This window comes from Gloeophyllum trabeum (assembly GCF_000344685.1).
Source record: "Gloeophyllum trabeum ATCC 11539 unplaced genomic scaffold GLOTRscaffold_00014, whole genome shotgun sequence".
Taxonomy (NCBI): Eukaryota; Fungi; Basidiomycota; class Agaricomycetes; order Gloeophyllales; family Gloeophyllaceae; genus Gloeophyllum; species Gloeophyllum trabeum.
In genome coordinates this window covers 551825-564434 of record NW_006920423.1, presented here as the reverse complement: position 1 = coordinate 564434, position 12610 = coordinate 551825, and the positions used below count along the sequence as shown (strand labels likewise).

The 12610-nt window shown below is 53.9% G+C and overlaps 4 protein-coding genes across 4 annotated transcripts; 3 read left to right on the top strand and 1 right to left on the bottom strand.

The window, feature by feature from the left end:
• Positions 1-81: 81 nt before the first annotated feature.
• Positions 82-957, bottom strand: GLOTRDRAFT_112327 (uncharacterized protein). Its single transcript, XM_007871552.1, has 5 exons — positions 834-957; positions 752-762; positions 630-687; positions 456-569; positions 82-400 (listed from the first exon to the last, which is right to left on the bottom strand). The coding sequence occupies exons 1-5, from the start codon at positions 871-873 to the stop codon at positions 312-314; spliced, it is 312 nt and encodes a 103-aa protein (XP_007869743.1). The 5' UTR covers positions 874-957; the 3' UTR covers positions 82-311.
• GLOTRDRAFT_132669 (S-adenosyl-L-methionine-dependent methyltransferase) lies at positions 948-4743 on the top strand (the record flags this gene model as incomplete). Its single annotated transcript, XM_007871551.1, has 13 exons — positions 948-1058; positions 1117-1268; positions 2076-2226; positions 2555-3055; positions 3112-3295; positions 3346-3472; positions 3526-3714; positions 3768-3902; positions 3967-4139; positions 4195-4268; positions 4322-4523; positions 4577-4655; positions 4707-4743. 13 exons carry the CDS (start codon positions 948-950, stop codon positions 4741-4743), a joined length of 2115 nt encoding a protein of 704 aa, XP_007869742.1.
• Positions 4744-5530: 787 nt separating this feature from the next.
• Positions 5531-7337, top strand: GLOTRDRAFT_48115 (S-adenosyl-L-methionine-dependent methyltransferase; the record flags this gene model as incomplete). Its single annotated transcript, XM_007871387.1, has 9 exons — positions 5531-5725; positions 5777-5972; positions 6050-6146; positions 6207-6395; positions 6446-6580; positions 6645-6817; positions 6872-6945; positions 7001-7202; positions 7255-7337. 9 exons carry the CDS (start codon positions 5531-5533, stop codon positions 7335-7337), a joined length of 1344 nt encoding a protein of 447 aa, XP_007869578.1.
• Positions 7338-8516: 1179 nt separating this feature from the next.
• Positions 8517-9158, top strand: GLOTRDRAFT_132667 (uncharacterized protein; the record flags this gene model as incomplete). Its single annotated transcript, XM_007871550.1, has 3 exons — positions 8517-8702; positions 8765-8852; positions 8920-9158. The coding sequence occupies 3 exons, from the start codon at positions 8517-8519 to the stop codon at positions 9156-9158; spliced, it is 513 nt and encodes a 170-aa protein (XP_007869741.1).
• Positions 9159-12610: the final 3452 nt, after the last annotated feature.

Below are 12610 nucleotides of genomic sequence, written 5' to 3'. Positions count from 1 at the left end.
GTCACATCGTCGGGCTCGACCGATATAGAACGGGCGTCGACGACGGGAGGGACGACGGCAAGGGACGCATAGGCTGTCTACTCGGGTATACGCCCATCGCTTGGCCCGTAGCCATTGCTCTTGCCGAGCGTGCGATGCAACTCTATATACATCCTACGTCTCCGCCAATACGCCCGCACTCTTGCAGTGCATAACATGTCCCGGTCCGTACGCAAATAGCCGATGAGCGAATTCGCATTACAAGACAAGACAAACAGGAAGCTTCTATTAGCGTCCATCTATCCACGAAAAATAGCATATAGCAGCAACACTCAGTGGCCTCCGCCGCCAGTCGCCAGATGCCCCGCCTTGCTGTTCAGCCACTCGTCGTACCGCTTCGCCCACGTGTACGTCCCGTAGCCTACGAGTTCCAATATCAGCGAGAACTTGTCACCCAGAGCAGAGCGCATGCTCACCAATGGCAAACGGCACAATCCAGTACGGCACCTGCTCCGCGAGCCGCCTGTACCCGTTGAAGATGTAGTTCTGGATAAGGTGCTTCGCCGCGCGCTGCTTGAACGGCGACAGCGCTGTCGCCCCAGCAGCAAGTTAACTTCCGGTGTGGGCGGGGCGAGAGGGACGGGACGTACAGTACTGCGTGATGCCCTTCTGCCGCTGGATCCCGCTCAGGTCGCCCCACCAGGGGTTCTAAGAGCAGCACACGACATCAGCTCCTCTTGTTCTTCCTCGATACCACTAGACTAGGACTCACGTAGGTCTTAGCTACACCCGCCAAACAAACCAATCAGCCCTTCACTCTCTTCGTCAACTCAACAAAGACAGCGACGACTCACGACCGGGCATCTCGCTCCTAACCACAATCGAGGGCCGCATCTTGATAAATACGCGGGAGGTAGAGTACCGTAGAGTAAGTAGAGGACTAGAGGAGTTGTGCAGAGGAGGAATAAATGACGGACACCGATTCCGGGGTTCTCCGGCGAAGCCAGAAGCGAAGTGCTACGTCACGGCTGCGCTGTATCTGTACCACCACTACCACCACCACCATCACCACCACCCACGTACGTCCCGCACCTGCCCTCCTTCCCCACCCAAAGCTCACCGGGATGCGACACACAGGTCGAACAGAAAGAGCGCGAAGAGATGATCAGCCACGAGACCCTGTACGGCCTCGCGAACTCGCTCGGCGCGTGCGCGATGCTCACCGTGCTCGCGTACCACTTCCTCGCCGTCAACGCGAAGTACGTCGGGCAGAAGCAGGGCGCGAGCGCGTGAGCTGCGACTCAGCTTTGTTTGGCCTGGTGTGGGCGGACAGGGGCGAACGGGTGGAGGGTGGGGGGGGGGAGGACTCGGGGTGAGTGTTCATCGAATTGCAGAGGGTCGTGTGGATTAATTCATGTTACCAGTCAGTGATGGTGTAGCGGAAGTAGCAGCGCCCAGAATCTGCGACATAGGATATACCACTGCATTCCACATCTTATGTGCTAAGGACGTCCTGATTTATTTCACCGTTTCCATATCCCCGCTAGCGCATGTACCGACCGTGTAGCTACATCCCAGCTCGCTCGATCTCTACCTGCACAAAACATATACACATCCGAACGCCAGTCCCTTCCTCTATCCCGCTCTTACGTTCAGTAATTTTAACAGTCGCGCGCAGGATCACTGGACGAAAGAGCGGCGGAGAGAGAAACAAGGAACCTCCAAGTTCTTTTTGCAGCTTTCCGCGGCTCACGCTCTCCGCTCCTCTCCGCCTACGCCATGTAAGTATGTCGGGCAGAACAGCGCGGGAGCGCCTGGATGAGACAGCGCGGGAGAGATCCTACGCGTGGACGGACTTGCGCGGGGAGGGTGATGCGGTGGGGAAGGGGACGGAGGGAGGTAAACATGTAGGTGAGCGTTCACAACGGAGTTCGAGAGGGCGGACCGTCAGGATCTGCAATATCCTGTACAGCTGCACTCCATGTCCTTCGAGCCAGGGTGTCGCACTCTGCTCCTGTCTGCTGCCACGTTATCGACCATCCACGCGCCGCATCGGGACTCTCCTCGCCCACAGGCGCCTAACCGCCCTTCAACAGAGCGGCGCGACAGGCCGTCCCTGGCGCCTGGCCGCTCTCCCTTTGCGCTGCGTTCGTGATGGGCCGCGCGCACGACAGCCTATCGCACGGGCGTCCCCGCCCACGCCCCCGCGCGCATGTGGACACCCTCCTCCTCCTCCTGCTCGTCACGGTAAGCCGCTGATCAGCATGTACGCCGACGCGGCGCAGGTGCCGTCCCGGACGTGTGGGGTGGCCTTTTGGGTGCCTGCGAGCCTGCCCCTTGGGCTCGCGGTGGGTGCACCAGGACGCGGCGCTAGGAAGCCAAGTGGGTTGTTCAGCACATCCGCAAGGCGCGGCGGACCGGCTGCCCATGCTTCTGGATTACTGTTCCATCCTGGGGCTTTTAGCCGCAGTCAAACTTCGTGCAAGGGTCCAGTGTAAGCAAGGTGTTAGTTCTAATTCTACGGACGCGCATGTATGGTGACGCTTCACCTGTTCTGATAGATTGCTGACCCTAGCGCATCGTAATCGTCTTCTGCAGGCGCTGCCCAGAGCCAATTACCTCGCATCCTCGCCTCCTCGCCCTCGCCGGAGGCGCTGAACGAGCAGCCATGGTGTGTCATGCCGCTGCCTCCAAACCCCCGAGACGCTTCTTCGTGGGCATCTTCGTATCACTCTATTCTTGCGAGAATGAGAAGGCCACGAAGGTCACCGCTCCCTTGCTTCCCGCGTGCGGCCTACTTATAGCCCACCTCATCGCAGAGCGCAGAGAGTCCTCCAAAGTCATAGGCCCCCTGCTCGCGGCGTTGTTTTCCTCAAGCAAAATGGCATCAGCCTCAGAAATCGCCAGCCTGCTGGGCACCCTAACCAGCGCGATTGACGTGTTCAGGGCCGAGCTAGTCCAGCAAGGCCTGCCAGAGCCTTCCCTGCTCATGTCGGAGCCTCACGCCATCGATGACGCCTCGTACGTACCCCCGCCTGCGATGTACGAAGCGCGGCGGCTCGCCATCGCCTCCCTGGTACGTCGACTGGCAAGACTCGCGCGCGCTGCTCCCAGCGCTCACCCGCATCGCAGAACAGCCTGAAGCTGCTCCTGGAGAACCCGGTGGAGGCCGCCGTGAACACGATCAGGGAGAGCGCGGAGATCCAGGGCGTGCGCCTGGCGGCGGAGATCGGGCTGCCAGAGCTGTTGGCCGGCGGCGGGGGCGCGAGCGTCGCGGAGGTCGCGCGGCGGACCGGGATGCATCCGCTGAAACTGGGTGCGGTGGCTCGCCGCGGTGTCTGTGCGCTGCTGCTGACGTTTGCGCAGAGGGCGTGCTGCGCTTGCTCGCGCACCGCGGGTGGGTGCGCGAAGTCGCGCCGGGACAGTTTGTGAACACCCGCCGGAGCCAGACGCTGAGGCGGGACACTCCCGGCTACTGTGCGGTCAGATACATGTGAGGCTCAGCCTGCGTTTCGGCGGCGTGATGTGTGTCTGACGAGAAGAAAGTTATGATCTGATGTACAGGTTTATGGGCAAGCTGCCAGAGGCCCTCACGCACCCCGACGAGTCTTTCCGGATGGCCACGGATGTTGCGCACACCGCATGGAACCTTGCTTATGACACCGACCTGCCTTTCTTCGGGCCCGCGAGCTGGACTGCGAAATATCCAGAGGACGCTGAGAAGTTCGCACTAGGGTATGAAAATTAATGAACATTCGCCCGTTGGACTTCCTCATGACCGCTCCTAGCATGGGTGGCCTGGGAGCGTGCTCCGATAATGGGGTCGTGAATGATTTTCCCTGGGTTGAATTTGCCAAAGACAGGGACGCCGTTGTGGATATCGGAGGTGGGCAGGGCACTTTGGCATGCTCATTGGCCGCAGCGTAGGTTTTCGGCTGTTGCCTGGCCAATAGACCCGCTGATGCATTGTCCCCACGGTTTCATTAGCCATCCAGAGATTACGAGCTTCGTAGTGCAGGACATACCAGCCGTTCGACAGTCCGCGGAAAAGTACATAAGCTCCAAAGGTCTATCAGATCGCGTCAAATTCGAGTCGCAAGACTTTTTCGAGCCTAACAGGCGCCAAGGAACAGGCAGCTATGTCTTCATCCTCCAGAAAGGTCCGCTGCGTCTCCTGTCGTTCGTACCATCCTCTCTTACTTCTCTCCACCGCAGTGCTCCACGACTGGAATTCTGAAGATGGCGCCAAAATCCTGAGGCAGATCCGGGAATGCCTTCTAGACGGCAAGGTATTATACACCTGGATTAATCAAAAACTTCCCTTGACAGGCTGATATCGCAGAGCACGTTACTTATCATCGACCCGTTACTTTCGCCTGCAACTATTTCCTCGGAAGGTCCCAGTGCCAGGGTGTCGCTCGCAGCACTTCACGCAGAGAGTAAATACCGCCCTGTACCGCCTCCTCCGTATATTCCAAGTGGCTTTGGCGATAATTGGATGGAAGCCTATACTACCAACGTCGTTCTTATCGCCCTGTGCAATGGTACGTCTTCAGTCACTGTCAGATGTACTGAGACCGAGCCTTTCGTTTCCTAGCTTTCGAGCACTCTTATTCGAGTCTGGAAGATATGCTTAGTCGCGCTGGTATGAAAATCAGAAAAGTCAATGCTATAAGGTACGCACGCGCCCGCGAGCGGGGTTGTCCTGACCTAATATGGCGCGGCAGGAGTTTCGTTCAGATCACGGAAGTGGAAGTCAGTTGAAAGTATGTCCGGCGACACCCCCGCCCGATGCGTGGATCCAGTCTGCAGGTTAAATGCATTTGATCGCTTATTTCTTCGTGCGCGCGTTTAGCGCGTATGTTGACAAGAGTAACGATTGTCACATGCAAGATACGTCCACCCAATTGTGATTTAGATGCTGCCAATCTTTGTATACGCCGTGCACGTTTATGAATACTCCGCTTCGCCTTCTTTGCTCTGGCTATTCATTACTCTTTCGTCCAGCGGTTCGTTCAAAGATCAGGAAAGGGTTCGGCTTTCAGCCTTCCCCCTAAGATGTCTGCATCACATCCGCCTGCGTCTTCTATATTCATTCCAACTTTCTCACAGGTAATCTTTCCGGTCTGTGGTGCTAACACTGAATGTTAGGCACGTCAGACTGTGTTAATCCTGGAGCTTCTTATCCAGGTCAAGACTCAGTACACGCTACTCACCATGCTCATCAGACGCCGAAGAAGCTACCAATGCACATATGGTCTCCTTATTCTGGATAACAGGAAGCTCAAGTTCTGCATTTACTCCCCACATCTAGGAGATCTCGTTCACAGCGTCTGCCGATGGCAATTACCTCCCCTGGAACCTTTATTTGCTCTATTCTTGCAAGGGACCACCTTGCAATCAAGGTTATGGCGTGACTTGCTCTTTGGCACTTTGGAGGGACCTACATATAGCTCACGGTATCGTCGCGAGGCATCCGAGTCCCAAGAACCGCTCGCCCCTCCTCGTGGTAAGGAACCCTTTTCAAAGACGGTCCTGTTCCCCAGGCATAATGGCGCCAGTCTCCGAGATCTCCAGTTTGCTGGAGACCCTTACAAGCGCGATCGACGTGTTTAAGGCCGAGCTAGCCAGGCAACGGCTGCCAGAGCCTTCTCTATTCATGTCGGGGCCTCATCCCATCGATGATGTCTCGTACCTTCCCCCGCCTGCGATGTACGAGGCGCGGCGGTTAGCACTGGCCTCCTTGGTGCGTACACCGGAGCCTAACGTCCTCCCCGCCTTACTCATATCAATATAGAACAGCTTGAAGCTGCTCCTCGAGAATCCGGTGGAGACCGCCGCGAACACGGTCAGAGAGAGCGCGGAAATACAGGGTGTGCGCCTGTCGGCCGAGATTGGGCTCTGTGAGATATTGGACAGCGCGCCTCAGCGAGACGTGGGCGAATGCGTCGCGGTGGTCGCTGAGAAGGCCAAGATGCATCCTATGAAGCTAGGTACGGTACGTTCGGGGCTACTCAACCCACAGCTCACTTGCACGCAGATGGCGTCCTGCGCTTCCTCGCCTACCGAGGATGGTTTCGCGAGACGAAGCCGGGCTACTTTGCCAACACCCGGCGGAGCCACGCATTGAAGAAGGACACGCCCTCCTACTGCGTGGTCAGATACATGTGAGGCCGCGTTTCGGCATTGCCATAACGTGGGGATTCTGATGGGGGTGAAATTTGTAGGTATGACTGGCAGTACAGAACTTTCGGCAAGCTGCCAGAGGCGCTCACGCACCCCGACGAGTCTTTCCGAATGGCCACGGATGTTACGCACACCGCTTGGAACCTTGCTTATGACACTGACCTGCCTTTCCTCGGGGCCGAAAGCTGGACTGCGAAGTACCCAGATGAGGCTCGGAAGTTCGCGCTAGGGTAGGTATGATTTGATGCACGCTTATTTATGGGAACCTCACCGCTCTCAGGATGGGTGGGTTGGGAGTTTGCTCCGATAATGCGGTCCTGCACGATTTCCCCTGGGTTGAATATGTCAAGGGCAAGGACGCTGTAGTGGATGTCGGAGGTGGACAGGGTACTCTAGCGTGCTCATTGGCCGCGGCGTAGGTCTTGGGTTGTTACCTAGTCGAAACCCCGCCTGATCCATGGGGTCCGCCGTACCGTTAGTCATCCAGAGATCAAGTGCTTCGTGGTACAGGACATACCGGCCGTCCGAGAATCAGCGGAAAAGTACATAATTTCGAAAGGTCTATCGGATCGCGTCACGTTCGAGTCTCAGAATTTCTTTGAGCCCAACAGGCGCCAGGGAACAGGCAGCTATGTCTTCGTTCTTCAGAAAGGTCCGTCTCGTCTCATATTGCTCGTAGCACCCTCCTTTATTGCCGGTATTGCAGTGCTCCACGACTGGAACTCTGAAGATAGCGCGAAAATCCTGAGGCAGATCAGGGAATGCCTCCTCGACGGCAAGGTATCATATATGTTGGAGCTGTCCAGACTTTTCGCTTGACATCTGTTTATCGCAGAGCACTTTACTTATCATCGACCCATTGCTTTCACCAGCGACGCTGTCATCGGAAGGTCCGAACGCCAAGGACTCGCTCGCCGCGCTTCAAGGGGAGGGTCAATACCGCCCTGCGCCGCCACCTCCCTATATTCCAAGTGGCTTCGGCGATAATTGGATGGAAGCCTATACTACCAACGTCTTCCTTATCGCCCTGTGCAATGGTACGTCTTCAGTTACTGTCAGATGCACTGAGACGAGCGTATCATTTCCTAGCTTTCGAGCGCACTTATTCGAGCATGGAAGATATGCTTAGTCGCGCTGGCATGAAGATCAAGAAAGTCAATGCTACAAGGTAAGCACGCGCCTATGAGCCCAGGAGTTGCCCAACACGCCATGGCAGGAGTTACGTTCAGGTCACGGAAGTGGAAGTCAGTTGAGAGTATGCCAGTGTTGGGCGGTACCCCGTCAGATGTGTAGATCTAATTTGCAGGTTGAGATATTTTGATCACATCTCTTCTGCACGCGTCCAGCGCATATACTGACACGAAATACGATTAACCGATGCGAGATACGCCCGCCCAACCGTGAATGGGATCCCGGATCGCAAATACTCTGTGCACGTTTTATGAACTTGCCGTTTCTATTCACCACTCTTTTGTCCAGCAATTCCCGCGCTAACGCTGTTCCCGCTCGGTGCGCTATGCTCCCAGATTCCGGGAACAACGCCTCTTCTAATCCGACCAAACGGGGGAGATAATGGCTGTAATCGCCGTACTGTAAGTTATCCACCCTTCACTCCGATCACCTTTGTGATAGACTCGAAGAATATGGGCTGACCAAGCACGTACGGGAATGGCAGATGTGAAGTACGATGACATTCCGCGTCGTGATCCTTCATGGACGAAGGATCATAGTGGAGATCCTCGACACGAAGCCGCTGGATGCTAAGTGAGAGATTCTCGGCGAAAGCGAGCTCTGTCACCCTCCATGATTCATCTCGCACGGCACAAGCCCGTCCCTGCATACACCTCAGAAAAGTGCTCAAACAGTACAACAGTTAATGGTAAGTCTCGGCGCCGTCATGGAGCGGGTTTCCGGATCAGGGCCCTCCGTTAATCCTTGGCATAAGTCAATACTGGTGCAAGATAGAACAGTGAGCAAATTTTCTGTGATTCTGCACAGAAATGCGTCGTGGTGCGTCATCTGCTCTCCGATACACTGCATATATAGGGTTTGCGGGTATCAACTGCCTTTCTCCTCGGCTCTCTGACCCAGATGCGCTGAACTAGGACCCTAGCATGCCGTGTTACCTTGTCCGAGTCTCCGAGAAGGCTCTACCCCTGGGCGTCTTTAGACTGGTCTATCCTTGCAAAGGATCAGAAGGCACACCGGCTTTTCATGCGGCACTTAGAGTGGCATGCTTATAGGTCACTGTCGCCACATACAGACAACTCCTCAGGCTTGGAATGCTAACCACTCCCTACACTCACTAACAAAACCTGTGTTCTGGAGGCATAATGTATTCAATCTCAGAGATGTCAGAGATATCTAGCCTCCTCGATACCCTGACCAGCGCAATTGACGTGTTCAAGGCCAAGCTAGCCAGGCAACAACTGCCAGAGTCCTCCCTGACCATGTCGGAATCTCATCCCATTGACGAAATCTCGTACATCCCCCCGCCTGCGATGTACGAAGCGCGGCGGCTGGCGGTTGCCTCCATGGTATGCACCCCCGGACCTCCACCCTTTCAATTGGCTTACTCGAGTTATAAAACAGCCTGAAGTTGCTCCTGGAGAACCCAGTGGAGGCCGTCATGAACACAGTCCATGCAAGCGCAGAAATACAGGGTGTGCCCCTCTCAGCAGAAATCGGTCTGTGCGAGATACTAGCCCGCGCGCCCGAGCCACGTCCGGCGAGCGTGTTGAGGTCACTGCGCAGAAGACCCAGATACATTCCATGAAACTAGGTGCGGCGGTATTTCCACCTCCGGCCCTCGCGCAAAGGAATCACTCGCTCGCCGCCGGGAACGGCGCTACGTCCCCGTGCCGCTGCCGCCGTACATCCCCGCGCACCTGTGCGACTGCTGGTCAGAGGACCACTCGACGAACGTCCTGCTTATCACCTTGTGCAATGGTGTGTACCCAGTCGTCAGGGCGCAAGTTGTGCAAGGGTGCTAAGTAACGAAAACGCTGCCGGTACCAGCTTTTGAGCATACATTTCAGAGCATGGAGGATATGCTTCGCGTTGCGGGTATGAGGATCAAAAAAGTTTACGCTACGAGGTAAGCTTGCGTCCGGGATCGTAAGCTCGGAGTTGACACGGTACGACAGGAGTTACGTCCGGGTTACGGAAGTCGAGAGCAGTTGAGAGGAGATCCGACGACATCCCGTCGGACGTGAAGAAAGTCCCGTGTTCACGTTATGTACATCTATATTTCTTCGCCTATCTTCTCTCAACGTTAACGCAGACAGAACAGATTGTTCCAGGAGCCTGGGAGATCCCTGGGTCCGGTCCACCTACAATTGCAAGTAGTACAACCGTTCGCGTATTGTATCTTCTTAAGTCTGTTGCAATCAGGTACTGGGTGCAAGCCTGATTGATTTGCTGGGCAATAGCTATGCAAATTGAGTGCCAGTTTACACTGATATCATGATTGAGATAGATTTCACGAACAGCCTTTCCCGCGTTCCTGGTTTGAAGAGTATAAAGCGGCAGCCTCCCGTATCATGTCTGTTCATCTCCTAGGGGTGCTCGTTCGAAATGGGATTATTTGATTCTTCTCTGGGAGCCATGTTCATTGGCTGGACGGTTTCTGCGGCGTAAATATCAGATTCCTCCGTCTATTTACTATTGTGAGCTGAATGGGTAATATAGGTTATATGGCGTTACATGCGGCCAAGCCATCAGGTATTTTATGACATACAAACAGGACAAAGTCCGCAGGAAATACCTGGTATGTTGTTGATACCTCCCGAAGTCTCAGTGTGATATCTGTGATCATGCGAGGTTATCGCGGTATTCATGGTTAGTATTTAGCCCAGTCATCACACCGAAGTGATCTTGCCTCACTCTCTCGTTGCAGTCGGAAACATTGACACTCTGTCTGATAACGCATGCACTATACTACTATCTCGCGACGAAATGCAACGGGAACATATTAGGCCTTCTGTCCGCAATCTGGTGAGTTTTTGCTCAAAACTAGCAGAGTGTGTGTGTGCTCATGACGTGCCCTGGGCCATCTCCAGGAGCCTCGTGGTATGGGATATGTTCATGTTAAGAAATGATAATCACGGTCCCCACAGGCATCAGTCATACCTATGGTGAATTCTCTGACTCACGTCTATTCTATTATGGAATATAACCGTACCCACCACTCTCAGAATATGTCAGCGATTCTTGTGGAGTGGTAAACCCTATTTCATCTCTGTCCGTATGGTGATGTAACATGCAGCACTCCTAGCTCGTTCATCTCAAGAATATGGAAACGTGAGATATTATATGTCCTTCAAGCATCCTGTCATGCTCAATGATCACAAACTCCCTCATCTCTCCCCAACATGGAAAATAGTGGGTCACAAGATGAGTGCACTCTTGCTGGTCGAGCCATCTGTCCTGCGAACCTCACGGACTGCTCTGACTTCATTCTATAGCTGATGCCCGTAGTGGTTGGGCAAGGTAATGTACTCACAGCAGTAACGTACACTGCTACTGACAAGAGTGATCTTCTTCTCGATGATGCAGCGTCATCGATGGGTAAGGGGTATCATCAGTACAGTAATCCCCTCACTGAATTTGGCTGCATTTGATCAGTGTTCGTTGTACGGTGGTAAGTGACAAACCCACCCTCTTCATTGTCTTTCTGAATATCATCAGTTTCATCAACCCATCCTTCTCCGCCGAACTTTCGGGTTGGCAGATCGATGCTGTTAGTGCCATTTAATATAGGCAGAACTATTCATTTAGTCGTCGTTGATCTCCTTGACTCCAGACAACAGCAGGTATAGCGGCTGGAAGTGTTGCAGTGACCGACGTTGGAATTGCTGCGGCACTGGTCCATGCACTGTCAAAATCAAGACAAACACCCTTGGTGGCTTCCAAGTGCGTTACACAGACATCCGAAGGGAGGATCGGATTGATTGGCTCATCCACTTGTCACATAGATCAGTTGTTACGGCCATACTGACTCAGGCTGTCGGTACCGGGATATTAACAAGGTCATAGCCTTGGTATATCTGTTCAGCCCTAGCGACACTGACATCCAAGAACAGTGTTCTTACTTGTGTCGACTTCTTCACCGTAGGGGAACAGTTCTCTACTGCTGTTAAGTGATATCAATGCGAAAGCCTTATTCAGTTCGTCGCTTTGAATGCTAGAAGCGGGAAAAACATGGCATATATGGGCATTGCAATCAAACTGACTACGCCTTATGGGCATCAACTCACGGTCTTCATAGTATATTCTAACTCCTTACTTGGATCGTGAGCCCCTCCATCACTTGAATATATTCTCCGTGTTGAACAGACTCCTCCACATTTCTTAGCCTTAATAACCGCCAATATCTCCAGTCCCGCTTCTCTAATCAGCGTCGACTGCTGGCAACGTAACTATCATCATTTGTCAGAGGACGTATGGTACTTGTATATCACCAGGACGGATTCACTCCCATTCGCTGTATCTCCATTCTCCATTCTCAGCGTTGTCAGCTATCCCTCACTCGCTAGCGTTCCAAAGAATCAATGACATAATGGAAACACGGTTCAGCTGTCCGATATTACGATAGTCCGTAGTACTAGGGAGCGAATGTGTGCGGTAATGGTGACAATCAAAATCAAAGTTCCTAAGTTTTGGAGCCCTATCCGCTAAGGAACTCCCCACGACAGTCAATCAGTTCGTAGCACCCATAGTGGTTACAGGGGATTCGACGACACCGACAGAATAGCAGGGTCCGCCGGCAGCGCCATTGGATGCCTAGGTCAAGTCCATGATGACAGCGGAGTTGGCGTCCTTGAAGTAGTACGCACGAGGGATCTGTGTAGCTGTACAACTAAGCTTCTTGACTCCAGGCCAAAAACTATGAGCCGAGTCTATCACAAATATGATAGGCGTGAAGGGTGAATGACTTACAACGCGGCAATGAGAGTGATGAGCTCCACTAGCATTGACACTGGCAGGCCGGACTGGAGCAAGCGCACGGGGCCAAAAAGCGTTACCGCGGCATGCACTTTGCGACGGGTTGTAAGAGCATTGGGATGTTCCGGAATCGCCGGATGAAAGAGTGGTGAACAGCCAGCGCAGACAATCCGAGATTCAGGCTCTCGCCTCCATCATCAGCTCTGTCTTCTCCTGTGACTCTGAGACCCATGCTTGGAATTTTACGTCTTTCATTGTCAAGCCTAGGCATGATGTGGACGAGGAGAAACTGATTCAGAGGTGAGTGAAGAAGATTGGCTTACAGCCGCTTGCAGATCGATAGACCATCAATTCAGAAAACCACGTATAGTCGGAGTGGGTCGGAGTGGGTGCCAGGGACGTCGGAAGAAGGTAGAGAAGTCCAGATGGTCCGATTTCTGTCTCTCGGGGACTTGAAATTGCTTGTCCGACGTGGTCCGACTGTAAATGATTTTCAGAA